Consider the following 20,408-nt stretch of genomic DNA (forward strand, 5'->3'; position numbering starts at 1 on the left):
TGCAAATATTCTTTCAAAGCAAGAAAAAAGCAACTTTGTACTCTTCAGCAATTGCTACTGAAAACTAACTGCAAATAATAAAAAAGTAGTAATAATCATAGTAATGCTGGTTTTCATGTCACTCATCTAGCTCTTTAGTAAGGAAGATGAATGAGCAATAAGAAGTAGACAGCCCCTTCCGATATGGCAACTTGAAGAGTAGGTGGTCCAGTGAGACGTAAGGCCCTACTTCTGCAGCGATGGTGTAGTCGGGGCAGGCTCTGCTTATGACAGGAGCAGCGGACAAAACAAACTTCTCCAAGGATGGAGTCCTGGCCACAGGCGGGGGCTCCCGGGCCCTGTAACCTGGCCCACCACAAGCAGACTTGTTGGTCATCCAGCACCTACCCCCTTCCCAGCTGATCCCTCAGCCCTTCACCAGGACCTTGGCAACAATGGCAGAGGGTGCACTTTATTATAAATGACATCAGCAACTATAACGGCTTGTGTTTACTGAGCAGATGCCGCAGGTCAGGGTGCTGTTTGGTCCTTCTCACGCATAACACCATCCACCCAAGTGGACAGGTTGAAGTGCTCAGCGTGTGAACTCATGCCATGCGGTTCTAGAGCCCTGGATGAGCAGAAGTGGAGCAAGGATGGGGTACCTGGTTCCTGGGGCTGCGGGCAGCTCCAGCCTGGTGAGGCCGGGTTCATTGCAACCCCAAACCTACCAGGCCTTTCGTGGGCCTGCCTGTGGGCATGAGGAGAAACTTGAGATTCAGCAGGGCCTCCCCAGAAGCCCATTAAGCAAAGAGGAGTAAGCCCTGAGCTCATCGGTCTGTCCAACCGAGGTGGGGAGGAGCCCTGATCAGTGCTGCTTCCTTCCCCTGATGAATTATTCACTTCCACAGCCAGGCAGCAGATCGATAATGCAGGAGGCAGAAGCCCTGGCAGGTACCAGCTGCCCGCTGACCGGCTCTGCCTCAGGCTCCAGGGAGGGAGTCTCCGCAGCCCTCCCAAAAGGGATCGGCTGTCCTCAGGGCACCAGGCTGGGAGCGGGGCTGCAAACACACCCAGGAAGAGGAAGCTTTTACAGCTTCCATACCTCCTCTGCCTGGAGGGGTCTGTTTGGCCATTAGCACAAAGGAACTATGTGTACCTGAGCCGACCTTGGGAGCAGGAATTCCTACCACAGGACAAGAGTGCAAGAGACATCAGGCTTCTCAAGGCCCCTTCCCTTGCTTTCCTCCAGGGTCTGGGGGGTGGAGGCCCAGGAGAACGAGGGTGTTAATCTTGGTGGTGAGTGGAAGTTTCCATCCAAGCAAATTTAAGACATCTGCTTGACTTTCCTGCATCCCCAAGCGGGTTCCAGCAGGTCCAGGGTAGGGGGGCAGAGGCTGGGGGAAGGGGGAAGCTCTGTGCCTCCTTGGAAATTGTGCTTTTGGGGCACACCCACCCTGACTCTCTGGCTGCCTCCCACCACGTGCACGACCTCCCCCCACCGACACGCGGGCTGCCTTCTCCACACAGGGCTGCAGCCTCACTGGCGAACACTCTGGGAAGTGGGGTGCAGGCCTCTTCTGCTATGACACCCCCAAACTAATGTGGGGTTTCTCTCTTTGTCCTTCTCTTTGCTTCTCAGTATTGCCTAGATTTTCTCAGTTTGTTACAACAAACCCTTGTAAGTAGGTAAGAAAGGACAACGATGATTATTTTTAGAAGGAGATCAAAGGCCCACTGGAGAAGGTACGCCCAAGGTGAGGCTGTGGCCACTGGCCCACTCCGGCTTCAGGCATCTTGCCCAGAGCTGCTCCAATGTTAAAGTGCATGGGAACCACCTGCAGATCCTGGTAAAGGACAGATATTCCGAGTCATTAGGTCAGGATGTGGCCTGAGTTTCTGTATCTCTGCCAGTCCACGTGATGTCCAGGCTAATGATCCAGAGGCCACACTGTGAGGAGCAGGGCTCTCGAGGCTAGCCCAGTGGCTCCCAACCTCGAAAGACCATTGGCATCACCTGGAAAGCTTTTAAAAATCCGTATGCTCCAGCCACACCCCAGGTAACCAGAGTCTCTAGGAGTGGCAGCCACGCCTCAGCATTTCCCAAAGCTTCCAGGTTGTTCCAATGTGCAGTCAGGACTGAGAAGCCCGCTCTAGACCAGCTCAGCTCACTCCTTTACCTGCGGAGACTGAGGCCCAGAGAGGCCGGGGCCTGCGCAAGGTGACACGGCCGACGAGTGAGAGGCTTGGGGCCTGAGCCAGAGAGCTTTCCTGGGCACACGGGGTTGTCTCCTGCCGTGTGTCAGGGAGTGGGAGGAGGCAGGTAGGTCTCGGGATAGAGGATAACAGGCACTCAAGCGTCAGGCTCGGGTGCCCAGAACCACCCAGATTCTGGGATGTTCTCCAGGCTGCTGCCAGGCTGTGCCCCAACATGTGTGCAGCCCTCATGGTTCACCAGGAATGCCATCGGGCTTCCAACAGGCCTGTGGGTGTGCAGATCAGATTGTCACCCTGTTTATAGATGAGGAGTCGAGGTTCAGAGAGGCCAGGCCCCTTGTCCCAGGGCACAGACGTCTGTCATTTGAGGCCTCTTGCACTGTGGAAACTCCGACTTTTCACTTGCTGATTCTGACACGTGTCCTCCCCTCCCCCGTTTTAAAGTTTCTAACATTGAGTTGCGTCCGAGAAATGACGCCAAAGAAATTTTCAGGCCACCAAGCCGAGCGGTAAAGTGGTTGGCACTCACAGTGCCCACGTGGACAAGGTGTCCATTCGTCTGAGTGTTATTAAATTGATAGCGTTACACTGACAGCATTTCATCTTAATTTGGTCCCCCGAGTGGTGCTTTAAATGCCTTTGGAAAGATCACGAGAGGCTTCCGGTGGAGGCCGCCCTCCTGCTTTGGGCTCCCCGACCTCGTGGGGCAGCCCTCTGGACCACCAGGTGCCCTCCCTGCTACCCCATCTTCCCAGGGCGCATTGCTCACCCCGCCCCCAACAACCAACTCCCCCCTTCCTTCCAGAGCTTTTCCTCCAGGTTGAAGTTCCCATGGTCCAGGAAGCCTGTCCTTTTTCATCTTTGTGGCCTCAGGGTCCAGTTCAGAGCCTTTACATAGTAGGTGCTTAGTACAAGGTTGTGGAAGGAGAGAGGGAGGGGGCCCTGCCTCAGGTCCCTCAGGGACGCCTCCCCTCCCCCTCCCAGGCAAAGCTTGCTGCTCCCTTCCAGCTCCCCTGGTGAGCGCCCACTGAAGCCCTTACATGCTGCTGTGGTCTGAATGTTGTGTCCCCCAGATTTGTATGTTGAAATCTTAACCCTCAAGGAGACGGTATCAGGAGGTGAGGCGTTTGGGAGGTGGTTAGGTCATGAGGGCACAGGTCTCACGGTTGGGATTAGTGCCTTTATGAAAGAGGTGGGGGAGGATGTGGCTCTGCCCGCAGCACCTCCCCCTTGGCCTGCCCTGCTGAGGCCCCGCCACCTTCCACAGCAAGCGACCTGCTTCATCCTGCAGCCTGGGAAATGGAGCCCGCCCCTCACCTCCCCCTCCCCAACACAACAAACTCTCCCCTGCCTTCCACAGGGCTTCAGCCCCATAGGGCTTTCCTCTCTGGGCAGCAGAGCTTGGCAGCAAGAAGCCAAGTCTGGGGTCAGACCTAGGGAGGGGGTCAGTTCACCAACATTCATTCAGTACCTTCTGTGTGCCAGGCATGGTGTGACCTGGGGCAAGTCCCTGAACCTCTCTGGGCCTCAGTTTACCAATCTGAACCCAGGGACAACACTAGTAACCCCCAGGAGTGCCGTGTGCATTTGCCAATGTGTGTAAAACGCCCAGCATGCTCCAGGCTGTCAGCAAGTGCCAGTTTCCTGCCCTCTTCTCTCCGCTCTTAAATTCTTTGTTCATATGCCAAAGAACAACTGAGGGGAGGTGGGACTGGCATTACTCACTGGAGAAACTGAGGCACAGAGAGAACAAATGACTTGCCCAGGGGAAAGCCTTGAGGTGGCCATGGGGCCCCAGTGTTTCCAGGCTTCCCAGTGCCCAGCTCCCAGCCTGACCCTGGGACTGACAGGCTGAGTGGACACCCCCCAGTTGTTGGAACCCCTTGACCCCAGCAGCATAAACACAGGCCCACAGTGTGCACATACGGTCAGCTTTATTTCTTTCCATGCCAAGAACTACAGAGCAGTGAACTGGTGAGGGTGGTGCCAGGGTGGTGAGGGGCAGCGCTTGCTGCTCCCTGTGGGACGCTGGAGAGGCTGGGTCAGCGCCCCAAGCCGGGCCGTGGTGCTCATGCAGCCAGTGGCTGGACTGAGATGGAGTTGGGACAGCAGGGCCACTGTTCCTTCCAGCTTCAAGGAGGCCTGGGGCAGCCAGGCTGCTGTGGGCAGGGCGGCGGGGCCCTCCCTCCCAGGCTTATCTTTGAAGGGTTTCTGGTCCTTGGGCTTGTGCTCCTCTCTACCAGAGGGGCCGGGCTCTTGGGGCCTCTACTCCTTCCACACACCTCGAGGCCTCTGAGCTCCATCCTTGGTACTAAACTCTCAAGTCGTTCTTGCCTGAATGGAAGGATGTCCCAGCTGTGCCTGTTTCTTCGGCTCTGCTGGTGGCTTCTGTCTTTCTCAACTCTTCTGGGTTTTGGGTATGAACAAGTGTGTGTGGGTGTGATCCTGGGGGGAGCGGGGCAGGTCTGGGTGTGTGAGAGGCCCTGTGCACTCAGAGGCCACAGTCCTACCTCTGCCGTCATTTCCCAGGAGACCAGGCTTAACCCGTCTGCTCGTTTCTCTCTTCTCCCGGGGGTGCTGAAGCTGGGAAACCCTGGGGCCTGCCGGGAAACTGCCAATTCATGATCCCTCCTTCCAGAGCCCGGGAACAACCACCAGCTCCATAGACCTCACATCTCCCCTGGCCTGACCTGACCTCAGAAGTGACACAAATATTTTGGGCTCACTCCCTCCCTCCCCCGACAAAGAGAGGCATGTCGATTTAGGCCTCAAAGGCCCCATAAAGCAAACCCAGCCAGCCCCTCCTTTAGGGTTGGGAGCGGTTGGAGTTTATTCCCCAGGTAGGGGACTGACACAGGACCACCAGCCCAAGAGGGATCTACCCAGTGGCCCTGGGCCCTGCAGACCTCCCCTGTCACGCAGCCCCTCCTAGAAGGCTTAGAGCTGCACTCGGGACTCAGAGCCCCTCCTGGCAGACAGAGCCTCTGTGCTAACAGGCTCCCTCCCAGGAGCCTCTGAGAAGTGGGGGGAGATGGGCGGGGGACCTGAGAGGAGGCACAAGGGTCCGGAACGGGTGAGGGGAAACATTCCTTGCCAACCTGAGGCCACTCTGGCTGTGGCTGAGAACCTGCCCTCCCACGATGCACAGTAAACCCGGCTGCTGGGCGGGGCCTGCCAGGGCGGGAAACCTGGAGCATCCCTCCCCGAGGGTCTGGGAGCTGAAGCCAGCAGGGGAGGCCGGAGCAGGAGAGGGCCCCGTGGGCACAGCCTGCACCAGGGAGAAGTCCGGGGAGAATCTTGGGGCCGAAAACCAGGCAGAAGCCCGAGGGTTCTTGCTCAGCTCCTTTCAGGCATCCCATTAGGTCCTGAGACAGAGGCCATATGTCCAGCCCCTGCCGCCGGGCATGTGAGTGTATCCCCAAACCCCGGGCTCCCCACTCTCCTGTAGACAGGACCCTTCGGCCAAGCTCTTCCCTCTGTCTTGGAACTCTCTGGACCCAATAAACAATAAACTTCCAGAAAAACTCTCCAGCCCACTCCCCTGCGGGCAGTACAAACACTGCTAAGAGCCTGGGAGCCCGTGGGAAGTCCCCGCCGGGGTTGTCCCAAAGCCTCCTCCACGGAAAGCCTCAGCTGTGTGTGGAGGGCCAGAGGCACAGGGTGAGGCACGAAGCTTCAAATGCAGCTGGGCTGGGAGCTGGAGCCCAGGCCCTGCCTGAGCCTCTGCATGGAGACCCTCAGCCGCTCTGCATGGGGACCTGAGCCATTCTGCATAGGGCCCCAAGTTTGTACCCCAGACCATGGGGGAGGCCATGGCAGAGCAAGAGCTCACGCCCAGGCTCCTCCTCACTGGCAGAGCAGGGGGCGGGGTGAGGCCAGGGCAGTTGGTTGGTGGCCCAGGCTACACACAGGTAAGGAGCAAGAGGAGGCCTAGGTCATCCTGGGAGACGCTCCAGGACCAGAGTTCTCAGCAGAGATATTTCCGAGGCTGAAAAGTTTGGGAAGCATCCAAGGGTCGTGCTGACCCTGTTCTTGTCTTCACCAACATCCCTCTCTGTGCCTCTGCCCTGCGATGAATGTCACTGTCACCTCTTTCCGGGGTAGCTGCACATCCCATGTGCCTGAGGGGGTCCAGGGTGTGTGCTGAGGGGCAGCTCAGCGTCTGAGCTCTGGACACTGGCTGGGAACGCGGCAGGTATGTGGCACAGGGCGTGCAAACGGTCTTTTTTATCCCCGCAAGAAAAATACAAAAGATAATGTCCCATGTCTTTGCTCCCGGGCATCGGACACACAGGGAGGGTGCTGCTTCTCTCCCCACCATGCTTCGTCTCCTTTGTGGGGCTAGTTTCTTCTCATTCTGGCAGTAGATGCTGCTTGGTAGATCCCAGGAAATCACGGGAATGAGGAACAAGCCAGAACACTGGGGTCAAACTGTGGGGACGAGCCCATGAGATTACGCCACATTATTCATCGGTTTCACAGTTAATTTAATTTCCTTCCTTCCTTTCTTCCTCTCACTTTTCCTATCTGATGTGGGCTGACAGTAGGGTGACTTGGGGGTTTTCCTCCGAGTTTGTGCTTTTGGAGCTTGGGGATAGGTGGGTGCTTGGCGGTCACGGCCCTGTCCTCCCGTGGGGCGTGGGGTGTGTGGGTTTGGAGCATTCCAGCTGGCCTGGGCCTGCCTCCGTGAGCACAGCGCCCTGGTTCCTTCTACTTCTGCTGAACTGTAAAGGAAAGAACAGTTATGGCAGAAGCGAGCTCAGAACACGAGTCTTCAAGTCCTCGTGGACCTGGGTTTCTGTTTCCTTGTGGGGAAAGGTGACGGGGATCATTTGGTTTGGGCTCTTGGTGGGACTCAACTCCTGCCAGTGTGAGGACCACAGCCTGGCTGATTGATTCAGAGCGGGGCATGTGACCCCTGAACACAGAACCATCTATGCTTGCATTTTTTAGTGAAAGCTAAACAATTCCCTCTGCCAATTTGAATTCGGTTGTCACTTGCCATCGAAAAAATCACAGCTCAAAGGATGAAGAGCAGGACCATCAGGAGGTTCTGAGTGAGGCGGATGCCCCGGGCTGGTGGGTTCCCGCCTCTCACGTGCCTGCACGTCTATCAGACTCAGGTTATGGAACGTGCTTCAGTTCAGATAGAAAGTGGAGGACGTGGATTTTGAACCCAGGAAGGCTGGTTAGAAACCTGAAGTCTTCCTTCTCCTAGGTGGCCGAGGTGGCCCGTGACCCCGGAGTCCCCAGCTTTCTGTCTCAAGTTGAACATCCCATGTTTTAGGTCAGTGTCTCCCAAACTTTAATGATTGGGCCAGGAATCTTATGAAAATGCAGATTCTGTTTCTCTGGGTCTGGGTGGGGCCTGAGATTCTGCGTTTCTGGTTCCTGGTGTCAGCTGTCCCTGATGCTGGTCCGTGGGGCACATTTGGAGGAGCAGGTCTCTAGGGGAAAAGCCTAGATTGATCACTGCAGGAGCAGAGATGCTGGGGGGCTCTCTCAAGGCGAGTGTGTGGAGGCAGGGGGACAGACAACCCTGACCTAACAAGCCCAGAAACTCATGAAGCTGCACGGGCCTTGTGAGTGGCTGAGAGGCACCTTTGAAAATGGCTCCCCTGCTTGGATAACTTCCCCAGGCCACCTCTGGATGCTCACAGAAGTCTTACTTCCTGACTTCCACCACATGCCACCACACACACCACGTCCGGCATGTCCTGGCTGTCTTGGCAGGGAAGCTTGTGTGGCCAGCGTGCAGTTTATACAGTGTCACATCCATTGTCTTGGGTGATGGCTCACAAAAGCCTGTGTGCTGGAGGTTTCCTCTTACACCGTAGCCATGAAAACCCCTGAGGCTCAGCCAGACGGACACTGGCCCAGGTCCCAGGGCCACAGAGCCGGCCAAGCTCCTCGCCTCTGACTCCTAGGCCCATGCTCTTCCCCCATCCGTTCCTACTGACCTACTCTCCAGGTGTGATAGTCAGTCCCACGCAGCTGGTGACTGCCGGGGACTGGCTTGCTTTTGTAGAGCGAGAGGCCGGCCTGTGGCCCCCACTCACTTTACCTCCCCCGCCCCCTGTCCCACAGGGGTGGGCTACCCCGTTCCACAGTCCTCACACCAAGCAAGCTGGCTCCCTCCATTCTGTGCAGCTGGACCTCACCTGCGAAGTTGACAGTCACAGCCACGATGATGATGATGATGCCCATGATGATGAAGGTGATGCTGAGCAGCCGGGCCAGGCGGCCCAGCCTCCGGGCCCCGTCCAGGTCCCCCTGTTGCACGCTACTTCGAGACTGCAGAGAGAGGATGGCAGAGACCTCAGGAAGGTGTCTCAGCAGCCCCACGGGGGTCCCTTGCCTGGGCCTCCGGAACACACCCACTCCCCACTGCAGCCCACACTCCAGCATCCGCCCTCGGGGAGAGGAAGTGGGATCCTCTTGGAGAAGTGGCTTGGACTCCAGTGGCCCAGACCTCTTGTGGGGACCCCTAACCAAGCCTGCCCCTCCCTGGCTGGGGACAGCTGGATGCAGAACCAAGCAATGCAGGGCATTGTCTCAGGACAGTGACGGGGCAGGGTAGTACAGTGGAGACCGAGGGCCTGAGAGGACGGACCAGGTCCAGGCCATGCTGAGCTGCCTGGAGCAGATAAGCCAGCCCCAGAGGCTCGCTGCTGCGGCCTCACTGAGATCCTCAGGCAGCTCCTGTGGCTTTTTCTATGGCCTGATGTTCCTGCCTCCTTTCCTCTCTGAGCCCCCTCTTGCCACAAAAGAAAAAAAATCACAGTGTTCCTCCCTCCCCCTGTTTCCCATCAGGGACCACATCCTCATTCAACCGAGCCCACTGTCGAATCACACCAGAAAGGCGAGGTGTTTGGGGTTTGAAGGGGGAAGCCTGGGCCTGGGCGGGCGGGGAGCTACATGTGGCTTCGCAGGGGCCCTATTTGATACTCGCTCCTTCTCAGTGAGCTCGGTTTTTCTTGGCCCTATTTAATTTGGTGAAATCAGGTTGGGTGAGGGAGGGGACAGAGAGGAGCCTGGGGTGGCTCTGCAGGAGATAAGTCCCAAGGATCTGAAGCCCGGCACCCCTGTGATGGTTCAGGTGTCACCTGCTGGCCAGGGCTGGCCCGTGACCTCCAGATTCCTCCCGCTGTAGAACTCCCTGATGCTTCTTGGACTTCTAGAACGGGCACAGGCAGGAGTCCACTGAAGGGCTTTAAGGCCTCAGGCCACTTATTTGGTTATTTTACTTCCTTTGAGGCTCCTGATTCAGCATGGAAAAGTAATGAAGGACTTTGATGATGATGATGATGACGACGACGATGATTCGCTGAGCCCTTAGTTTGTGTCGGGCAGCTTTCTAAGGACTGTATTCAAATTATCTCATTTAACGTCAGAATCATCCTATGAGGTTGGCAGTGTTGCCCACCTTTAAAGAAGCTAAAGTCCAAAGAAGGGACCCTTCTCTTCTCTGTTCTCTTTATGGGGGTGTCCCCCTCGCCAGGCTCCTGTCCTCTTTACCTCTCAGAATTCTAACTGATCCCCCACCCCTACCCCGTGGTTCCCTGTTCCAAGCTCCTTCCAGGCCAGCGCCATCTCTCTGCCACCAGTGCCACCTCTCTGCCACAGCATGGCATCAAACTCGCTTTGCCCCAAACCATAGCTTCCTACTTCCCAGATCTGCTCCTGGCCTTGTGCTCCTCCTTCCACGTGCCAGAGCGCCAATTATTGGCAACAGCCTGGAGTCCTCCTGCTCCGTGACAACTCCTCTCCCATCCTACCCAACTCATCAGTATCCTCTCCTTGTCAATTCCATTGCAACTCTCTTCTCTAGGTCCCTGGCACTTGCCCTAATAGTTCCAGGCACCATTTGTCTCTTAAGCTGGGACAACAGCCTCCTGAGGATCCCCCTGCCTCTAAGCTCTCCTCCTCTCCATTCTACTGCCCACCCGACCATGTCACTCCACAGATATGTACGCCAGGCACTGTGCTAGGTCCCCAGGATGCAGCAGTGTGCAAGGCTCCTCTCTCTGGCAGGGTGCACCATGAATAGCAAAGCCTCATCACAGGGCTGTTTCCTACAGCTCCAATTTCCGGGAGGGAATCCTAGCATCTCTCCTCCTGGACTTCCTCTCTGTCTCTCCCTACCATCAAATACAATCAGGTATGAATTTCTGACCTTTCTGATGTCCCTCAGGTCCATCCCTACCTCTCCAGCCCTAACTACACTGCCCTAGCCACCTCCCTCAACTTGTTTCTTCTGGAGATTGCATCAGCCTCATCCTCACTGGTCTCTCTGCTCCAGCCTTGCCCCCATCCAACCTCTTCTTAACAGCCAAGGTGAGGTCTTTCAAATGCAAGCCTGGTCACGTGACTCCTCATAAAAGGGATACATCTTTATGTCTCAGTGTCTTTGCATGTACCATATCTCTGCTGGAATGCCTTTCCTCATTACCATATTGCCACTTCAACAGCTCCTCCTCATCCTCCAAGAGTCACCTCTAGTAAAACTTTCCTTTGTTCCCACAAGCAATTAATCATCTCCTCCTTGGGGCTCCAAGGATCTTGCATTACTCTCTTTTTCTCCCTTACCACCTTGTGTTATTATTTCTTGTGGCTGTGTCAGTCTCCTTCTCTGGACTATAAGCTCCTTGAAGTCAGGGACCATGCAGCCTCAGTCTTGGTATCCCTCTTATGTAACCTAGGAACAGGCCCCCATAGGTATTCAGTAAATGTTTGAGGAAGTAAAGACTAAAAGAAGAGAGAAAAAGAATGAGAAGAGAGACTGTTTTCTAATCACTGATCTTAGCCAGTGGAATGCTCAAAGTTAAAGGAGGTTCATGAAAATAGAAGATTCATGAAAGAAATAAGGGCAATAGGTCCCATAGGACAGGTAACTGGTTTCTGGGCTTTGGCCCCACCCACTAACCCATGCCACTTACAGCTTTCTGCATGGCCAGCCCAGGTCACTGAACTCAGGAATTCAACACCAAAGCAACATTGAAGGAAGAGGGGGCAACATACTGAAAGGTTTCAGGGATTTCTAGGAAGCGTGACTTTAGAAATTCTGGGTCTACCGTGAGTCAAGGGACTCATTAGATGTAAGCATGGCATGCAGGCAGAAGGGCTCAGGGTTTGAGATGAGTCCTGTCCCCCACTTTCCAAAGAAATACTTGTGCACGCAGTAGTGATTCAGGACCATGGAGAGAGGCGCACGAGTGGTTGCCTGGGCATGAGAAGCAGGGTGGGGGAGGTGAGAGTGAGAGGTAATTTTTCCAGTCACACGAAGCCCAATCTCTCTTCTTCATCCACAGAGCCCTCAGTCCTGCATCCCGGTCACACATGTTCCTTCGCGTCCAAGAGACACTGTTGAAGGAGATGCAGTGGAAATGGCCTGATGGAACAGAGCAGACCAGATTGTGGCTGCTTTCTTGTGTCAGACATTTTATACACACTGTGCAGTGTAAACTTCTGATCTGTACAATGGAGGGAGTACAATCTGTACCCTGTCTCTAAGAGTAGAGCCCTAATTTTAGACATAGAAGTTCCTCGCTGCTAGCTGGCACTCATTTCTGAAGTCCCCTCATCAGTTACCAAATGAAAGAACCATCCTTTGACTCTAGGGATGAAAGACCCTTCACTTCTTTTTATGAGCAAATTACCAGCTGCTCTCCCATCCCCACTTAGTGGCATCATCTTCCCCTTATACAAAATGGCTCAAGTTGAAAGCATAATAGTAATAATTGCAGGAATGGTTGTAATGACTGTAAATTAATAGATCACTTCTGATTGCAATGGCTGTGGGAATGGTGAGGGGAAAAAATGAATTCAGGTTAATAGATCATTGACAGACATTGATAAAAGTCTGAGAGCAGGGAGGGAGTAGGAAGAGGGGGAGAGGTGGGGAAGATGCTGGAGAGAGCTGCTCGAGGCTGAAACCAGCCAGAGGAAAGTGGCAACAGAACTTCTCAGGAAAGAGCTTCCTCCACCCACGAGTTTCAAGCCAAGCCCAGCAGATCTGAGGAGAAGGGACAAGACGTGCCAGGGCCGATCAGCGACCAGTCCTTCCACAGAGCTCAAGCATCTCCCAGAAGGTCAAAGCAAAGGGATGTGCTTCCCCATGCCCCTTCACATCCCTCTCTTTGCAACACTGCAATTGTTTCTGGAATACCCTGACTACAAGTTAACCCCCAAGTTGCTGAAGACTGGGGAGGCCGGGTGGGGGGTCACAGGAAAGGAGTCAGAGCAGCTGCAGTGGTGGATACAAGGGATTGGGGATGCTTAGGGGCTTGAGATAACAGCCATTTAGCAGCCAATTCAGCAGTGTGTCAGTATTTTAAGCCATATGTCTGTGTACCAGCTGACCGTCAACCCCAGTTGGGGCTCCGCGCTCTTACTGAGTGAATGGATAGATGCACAAATGATTGAAAGTCAGCCTGCAACACATCGGTTAAATAATTAGGTAACCAAAAATCCTAAGACAGGGAGCACTGAAGCTGCTCTAGATCTCTGCGGCACTCCAGGTGGGGCAGGAACAACTTGCAGAGAAGGGACTGCTCAGAGCCTTCCCCCAAAACCAAAGACAGGGCTGCACACCTCCCCTGGGGAGTATAACGAGGGGTGAGACTCCATTAAACCAAAATTGATTGAAGTCAGAACTGCCTGTCCATGGGAGATTTGCCCTTTCCTCTGACATTGCCAGGTTTCATTTAGCATTAATCATAACAGCAACCACTTCCATTTATTGAGCATTTACTCTATGCCAGGTGCTTTCACACATCAGCTCATTTAATCCTCCCAATGGCCCAATGAGGTCGATGGTTTTCTTACACCTATTTTATAGATGAGGAAACTGAGGCTAAAGAAGGAGGCTGAGTGATTTGGACACAGTCACGTGGCTTACAAGGGATAGAGCTGGGATGCACACCCAGGTCTATCTGAAGCTTGTTTTATCACTGTCCTCTACGGAAGGCCTACCGCCTGGGGTCCAGCTCTTCTCATTGACAGGAGACCTCGCTGGCATTGAGGAACATGGCCACTTCCCAGCCTGACCCAGAAGTAAAATGGATGAAGCCAGCCTTGCCCTGGCCATGCCAAGAGGCTCACAGAAGGCTATGGTGGGCCTGGACGCCTGTGATCACAGCTCCTCAGGTAGAGGTCCTGGTCGGCCAGCCCTGCTCACAGGAGGCCCCTGTCAAAGCCACAGTGGGAAGGATGCTACTGGTCCACTAGTCTTCCACTGACAGAGTTAGTGGAGCAGAGGGAACGGTTGGTGGCAGGGGGTGGAGGGAGAGAGAAAACGAGAAGGAAGTGGAATTCTTCCCTCCCGGCACAAGTGCCTGAAAGGTTTGGCTTTCCTGAGAGGGACACAGCATCCCTGCCCCTCGAGGCAGGTGCAGTGTGGGGCCATGCAGAGAACAATGAACTGAGCATCCAGCTGACCTGCCTCTCACCAGTTGTGTGACCATGGGCAAGGCACCGTTCTGCATGCCTCAGTTGCCTTGCTTGTTAAATAGGAACAATTAACCAGACTCTGCCAGTCTCTATCAGGGCGTGCTCTGCAGACGGGAAGCTCTAGAGAGGCTGTCAGGGCTGTGGGTCTCCTTCCACCCTGGGGTCAAGGGCCTGACCCTTCACTTGGTAACCGGCGGGGGGACCTCAGATAAGGAGTTCTGAAGTCTGTCCCCAGGACCTGGAGACACCAGCACAGGAGACTTACTCTCTTTCCATGCTCTCTGTCCACCCTTCACCCCTGCATGGGACCGAGTGTTTCAGCCCTAGATGAATAACTGACCCCTTCCTTCCTTGGGGAATGGAGGGTCCTGTGAACTAGACTGGCTCCCAGAAGAGGGGAGACAGCTGTGGGCACACCCAATAACGCTCCCCACTTGGGCTCCCCGATTCCCAGGAGGCAGGTTAGTGTAATGGGTGGGAACGTGAGCTCTGGTCCTAGGCGTCTGATCCTGGGCTCCCAGTTACCAGCAGTCATTTCACATCTCTGTGCTTCAATTTTCTCATCTGTAAAATGAGAATAACAATACCTAGGCCTCATAGGTTCAGAGTCTGGATGAAATGAGATGATATATGTAAAGAATTTGGACCTGCTCCTAATATTTAGCAAGCATGTAGTGAATGGTAGGAATATTATCCCTCAACACTGGGCTCTCTCAGGTTCCTTCTCCCAGGCTCCTAACAGTTCCCTTTAGAAATTCATTTCCACAACTATACTCCACCCTCACCATCACCCCACCTGGCTCCTCCTTTGAAATCTCAAACCCCCAATATCTCTCTCATCCCCTGCACCTGCCCTTTGACTTCTCTGAGACCTGTGACCGTCTCCTCCAAGGCTATGGCCATCTTCCCGGCCTCACTCCCTCCCAGTCCAGACTGATCCTTTGGTGCATCATCTCAGCCACCTTCGCCAGCATCTTCTGTGCCACCTGGCCCTGCCCTCATGGCAACTCTGCCATCCCCAGCCTTGGGTGGGCCCAATGTCACATCTGTGACTCTATACCTATAGCCAGAAAAAACCCACATCACCATGCAGACTGATAACAACTCAGAGCCTGGTCTCCAGCCTCAGCACAGCCTTCAAGCCATTGACCTGTCTGCCCCTAGTCACCTCTCCTCTCCCATCAAGCCCTTATTTCTCAGCCAATGACCCTGCCCTCCACGCCCCTGGTGGCATGGAGCCCAAACGGCATGTACTACGCCCTTTCCTTTGAGTATTTCTATCTGCTTTTTCCTCACGGCCTCTCCTCCAGGCTCCCGGGGAAGGAGTCCTTCTTCTAGATTGCATCTCTCCACTCTTCAGGAAACTGGCCTCCCCAATCACCTCTCTCCTTTTGGCCTAAGTCTCTCCATCACCAGGGTCACCAGGGGTCTGTAAATGGCCAAGCCAGTGGACTGTCCCATCCTTATTGAACCTGATCTCTCTGCCGCATTTGACTGCTCCCTCCTTCAAACTCGCTCCTCCCTAGGTGTCTCTTTCTTTTCCAGTTTTCCTCCCACCTTCTGGAATCTTATTTTCAAAACTCTTTTCTCTCCTCTTCTCACCGCTTAAATGCCATAGTCCCCAGAGCTCCGCTGTTTCTGAGTTGGCTAACCAGGAGTCTAGAGCAAGAACCGCTCCTGCCTCCTTGACAGTTCTCTCACCAGGGCCCTACTTTCTAAGCCGCTCCTTGGTCCAGGCCCCCACCACCCCTGCCTGGACTACCTCAAGAGCCTCCTGTGGGGTCTTCCTGCTCTCAGTCCTAACTGCTCTAGCTCATATCCCACAATGCATTTGGGTGTTCATTTTAAAATGTGAACTGACCACATCATGCCTCTGCTTGAAATTTTTCAGGGGCTCCTCAGAGCCACTAGGATAAAACTTAGATTCCTAGAACAGGCCCCTGCCCATCTCCCCTACATCACAGTCCCACATCCTTCTGCCATGCCAGACAGACTGGGTCTTATCCATCCACTCCCCAAATGCCTAGCAGGGTGCCTGGTTCATAAAAGAGGCACATTCGTTCACGAGGAAGCCTAGTCAGCCTCTACCACTTAGTTCCATCCAAAATAGCAAGTGAATGGTCGACTGACTGAATGTCTGTGTTACCAACTCTTAGAAGGTTTCCAGAAACCTGCTCTGTCCCTTGCCATGGCCATGGTCCAGACCTCTTCATCTCTCACCTGTGCTCCTGCAAAGGTCCCCTCTCCCAAATGCCAGGCTCAGAGGGGCCCCTTCAGACCCTCCTCTCACCCTGCACCAGACTGATCCACCAAGATGGAAATCTGACTGCGCCCCTCGCTGGCTCCAAACCCTACAACGTACACGCTGCAGCAGGGGCAAAGCTTGAAATCGTGCTGCCCGGGGAAAGAAGCCAGTCCCAAAGGACCACATGTTGTACGATCCCACGTACATGAAACGTCCAGAAGAAGCAAGTCCATAGAGACAGAAAGAAGATTAGTGGTTGTTTAGGTCTGGGAGGGACAAGGAGAGAGGGGGATGATAGAAAAAAGATACGGGGTTTCTTTTGGAGGTGAGGAAAATATTCTAAAGTTGACTGTGGTTATGGTTGCACTTTGTGAATATACTAAAAACCATTGCATTGTACACTTTAGATGGGTGAATTGTATATGTGAACTATATCTAAAGTTCTAAAAAAGAACAACAAACCTGTGATGGCTTCCCCTCCCCCACCAGGGGGACACTCAGCTGCCACTGCATCACTGGGACCTGCCGTATAACAGCGCTTACTATGTGCTGGGTGTCGTTCCTCAGCACTTTGTGTGGCTCATCTCATTTTGCCCTCACACAGCTCTATAACGTAGGGGTTATGGTGACACCCATTTTGCAGATGGGAATACTGAGGAGAAGGGAGGGTTGAGTGACTTGCCTGAGGCCACACAATACGTTATGGTTTTGACTAGCATGGGCGCTTCCTGCCACGTGTTCTCAGAATCTGTTTACGAGTTTCTCCCCACTGGACTGGAGGCTCCTGGGAACGGGCCAAGGTGTCTGGTTTAGTGCTGTACTCCCTACCCAGGGCCCAGTGACCGTGAGACCTGACTCAAGGACCTGCAAAGGATGTAGAAATGCCCTAGGGGTGGGTTCAGTGGTCTCACAGCCTTGGGCCGAGGTTTCTTTGGACAAAGGCAGCCCCTACGCAGCCTGTCCCCTGCCACCCCCCCACCCCCAAGAGACAGATTCTAGTGACTGTTTTCTTCTGGGCTCTTGTGTGGTTTCCCTCCCCAAAGCCTGTCTCCCCTCCTGGGGCTTCTCCCCGTAACCAAGAGGTTGGCCCTGCCCAGAGCCACTGGCTGCACCCTTGGGGTCTGGCTCTGGCCCCAGGTATCCTCAAGTGAAGCAGACAGCACAGGAGTCCCTCAAAGGCCTCGCCCTGCGTCCTGCCCAGCCCTGGCTCTTGCACCCGTGCCAAGTCCCTCAGACTCAGAAATGATGCCAGTGTCCCCCGACGCCCCGGTAGGTGGTACTGGATTTGATGGGAGTCGGAAAGCCTTCCCTGGCTGCAGACTGGGCTCAGTGGAGTGGACGGACATGTATGAGGAAATAGGGGGTCTCTCGGAGCACAGCCTGGGGGCAGCGGGAGTGACCACAGCTCCTGGGGGTTCGGTGACAGATGACTCAGCGGTGGAGTCACTCCAGAGGGAGGCAGACGGTCCTCTCTGCCCAGTCCTCAGTCCTGGGGCCAGCAATTTTCTCTCCCCTGCTCCAACCTCATCCTGAAAGTCATTGCCTGCCCAGTCTCTCTCCTTCCTGGACCTCAAAAGTCACTTGCTGACCTCTACCAAAATTTTCTGTGGATCTTCTGTAAATAGCTCTATCCAAATGGCTTGGTTTGAGGACAATCCAAGACAATTTGCTCAAAACCCTACAGTACAAGAGTGTGAGGAGCAAAGACTAGCCCCTATGCCCCTCCTTGGCAAGGCCAACCATGGCCTCCCACACTCACATTTTCCACCCCTGATCCAAACCTCTCCTACCCTGCAGACAAATGCTGAAATCAGGGCAACCACGAGTCCCAGAAGGCCCCAGTGGGAACTCCCCCACAGAGGAGCAGCCTGCGAACACCCCTCCCCATGAGCCCCTCCCGGGAGCCAGGCCCAGGGGCCCTCCGTGCATGGGAGGGAAGCCACTGCTGGCCCTTGGAAACCAGAGCTGGCAGAGGCTGTTAGAATGCCCAGGTGGCCCCAGGGAAGGAGGGGTTGGCTCCCCTCCTGAGAACACGGAGCCCTGGGACCCCATGCCGGCTGCAACTTCTGCTGATACACACTCCCACTCAGAAATGCCTCCTCGGGACAACCCTACCCACCCAAAAGGCAAGACTCTCAACTTGGCTCTCTTTCTGCAATCAGAATTTAGCTCTAGGCAGTTCCCTGGGGTCCCCTCCCCAGCAGGGATGTGTGCAAAGTCAAGCTGTGTTGGCCAGGAGCAAAGATGAAGGAGCTCTCCTGGCCCCCGACCCCCTCTCCAAGGGGGAGTGGTAGCCAGCTGAGGCAGGGGGTCTTCCTCAGACCCCGGCACCCGGCTCTCCCTCCTCTACACCGCAGGCAGGGCGTGGGGTTCCTGCTGCCCCCTGGGCCCGTCCCTGCCCCTGGAACCAAGTGAACCACTTACCATGATAGAAAAGATGAGGGGGATGAGGTTGAGAGGCCAGACAGGGCAGAAGCAGGAGGCGATGGCAAGGATGAGATAATCTTTGGGGACTTCTTGGTCCTGGGCATAGGAGGTGGTGGCAATGGAGGATGCCCGCCTTGAGCTGGCCCTAGAGGGTGACCGGGGGAGTGTCACCTCCCGGTGCCCCTCGGATATCACCTTGAATGGCAGGCCATGGCCATTCTGCTCCAGGTCCAGAGCCCCCGAGAGGGACTTGGACAGCTTCAGGGACTTGTCATCCTTGTCGTCCACCTTGATGAGCAGCTTTTCCATCTCTTGCAGGTCCAGGGGTGAGGTGGTGCCTGGCTCCCGTGCGGAGGGAAACTGAGGCTGCACAGGGTTGGCCATGTTGGCCTGAGCCTCGGGCTGCTCAAGCTCCAAGTAGGCACGAGGGGCTCCAGAAGGACCTCAGCGCACCATTCCTCAGCCCAGACTAGGGGCCTACAGGTCAGGGGCAGAAGTATCACCTAGGGGAGCAAGGGTCAGCTCCTCCAGGCCAGCTGAGTTTGGAGGCTGGGGCCTGCCTGCTGCCCCCACGGAGCTCCTGGAAGCTGGAAGCTTGGAAGCTGGAATCAAGCTCAGCCTGGTTCAAGTTTGAGGCCAACTTTGCCGGTGCTGCTGACAGCACAGATGGGTGGGGAAGCAACAGAAAGCAGCTCCAAGAGCAGAGAGAAGAATGCTCCTCTCCCGAGTGAGGCTTAGGCTAAGTCAGGGAGGCTCTGTGTGTGTGTGTGTGTGTGTGTGTGTGTGTGCGCGCGCGCGCGCGCGCGCGCGCGCGCGTGCGCCACAGAGCCTCCCTCCCCCCTGCCCTCCTCAAAGATGCTTTTCCTTTTCAATTCCCCTCTCCCCTGAGAACCGCCCAGCAGCGTTCTCCCTGTGCCCAGCCCAGCTCAGCCCAGCTCTGCCCAGCCCAGGTCAGCCCTGAGGGACTCGGGGCTGCTTCTGGTTCCATTGTGGTCCCAGGACCTGCTGCTCTAGCCTGGGGGCTCTGCATGGGGAAAAAGACAAAGTGAGTCACTAAGGGCTGTGTCTCCAACTGTCCTGGGAAACAGCCCTCCACCTCTCTTCCACTGGAGCAGCTCGCGCTTCCTCCTATCTGTCGGGGAAACGCTGGGCTCTGGACCTATGGCATCCCACCTCAACCCTGACCTCCCACCCCCACAGGGGGCCAGACCCTGGTTCCTGGCTCCTGGCTCCAGGAGGGAGGGAGAGGCGTGAGCACCAGTGTGGCCCCTGGAGGATCCTGCCTGGACCAGGAGGGCCCTCTGAATGGGTTTCTGAGCAGCTCAGCAAGGGGCGGGGCAGAGTAGGCTAAGGAAGGAAGCGTTGGCCCCATCTCATGCCCATTAGAGCTCTTCTGCTATGCTAAAGAGCTGGCCAAGATCCCTCCTGTTTGGGAGCTCCTCCAGGCAGCTGCCAGATCTGAAGGGCCTCTGTTTGGCTGCCTGTCCTCTCTGATTCTTGCTCTGTCTTTGTCCTCTTATGTCTCCTCCCTTGGTTTCTGCCTCCTTCGCTATTCCTTGCATCCCTTTCTCTCTCTCCTTGTTTTACAAGGGGGACTTGGAGCCACCAGGGTGTGTGTGGTTTGGAGGAGGGTGCTGGAAAGAGTTTAAACCCTAGAGTCATGCACGACGGGGTGGGGGGTGGGAAGGAGTCTCAGAGGGCATGGAGTCCAAATCCTTTGATATCACAGATGAGAAAACCAAGGCCTGGAAATGGAGAGACACATCTCAAACTGTATCCCAACTGGACCTCAACCCCTGGTCTGGGTTCGGGGGCTGGCTTGAAGTAAAATGAGCCATGTTAGTGGAACGAAATGGCTTTGGGTTGTGTATCAAGCTGGCTTCAGAGACGCTGCTTCCAGCAAGGCAGTGAGACCAGACAAAGAGAAGAAGCACTGGCCACGGAGGGGAGGAAGGAAGGAGACGGCAGGAGAGCAGCAGGAGCCACAGGCTGGGGCCCAGGGGGCACCTGGGAGCTGAAAGGACACCTGGAGGGAAATAAGCTTCCAAAACAGTAAAACAGTGTGGCTTTGGGGCAAATTTTCTGGTTT

General features: G+C 55.2%; 1 protein-coding gene across 2 annotated transcripts; it reads right to left on the reverse strand.

Annotated features, from left to right (window-relative positions):
• Positions 1 to 4,113: 4,113 nt before the first annotated feature.
• On the reverse strand, positions 4,114 to 19,626 carry TRARG1 (trafficking regulator of GLUT4 (SLC2A4) 1). 2 transcript variants are annotated; one of them, XM_008526829.2, is made up of 3 exons: positions 18,317 to 19,626; positions 8,358 to 8,490; positions 4,114 to 6,920 (listed from the first exon to the last, which is right to left on the reverse strand). In XM_008526829.2, exons 1-3 carry the CDS (start codon positions 18,701 to 18,703, stop codon positions 6,907 to 6,909), a joined length of 534 nt encoding a protein of 177 aa, XP_008525051.2. In that variant the 5' UTR covers positions 18,704 to 19,626; the 3' UTR covers positions 4,114 to 6,906. The 2 variants fall into 2 exon arrangements, with proteins under 2 accessions (XP_008525051.2, XP_070418941.1); XM_070562840.1 differs by lacking the exons at positions 4,114 to 6,920; positions 8,358 to 8,490 and adding an exon at positions 11,376 to 11,587 and having other exon boundaries at positions 18,317 to 18,845.
• Positions 19,627 to 20,408: the final 782 nt, after the last annotated feature.

This window comes from Equus przewalskii, chromosome 10 (genome assembly GCF_037783145.1).
Source record: "Equus przewalskii isolate Varuska chromosome 10, EquPr2, whole genome shotgun sequence".
NCBI lineage: Eukaryota > Metazoa > Chordata > Mammalia > Perissodactyla > Equidae > Equus > Equus przewalskii.

Coding starts and splice junctions, on each gene's coding strand:
- TRARG1 (XM_008526829.2), bottom strand. CDS start 18,703: ATGGCCAACCCTGTGCAGCCTCAGTTTCCCTCCGCACGGGAGCCAGGC. Junction 8,491..18,316: donor CCCTCATCTTTTCTATCATG/GTAAGTGGTTCA, acceptor CTCTCTCTGCAG/TCTCGAAGTAGCGTGCAACA.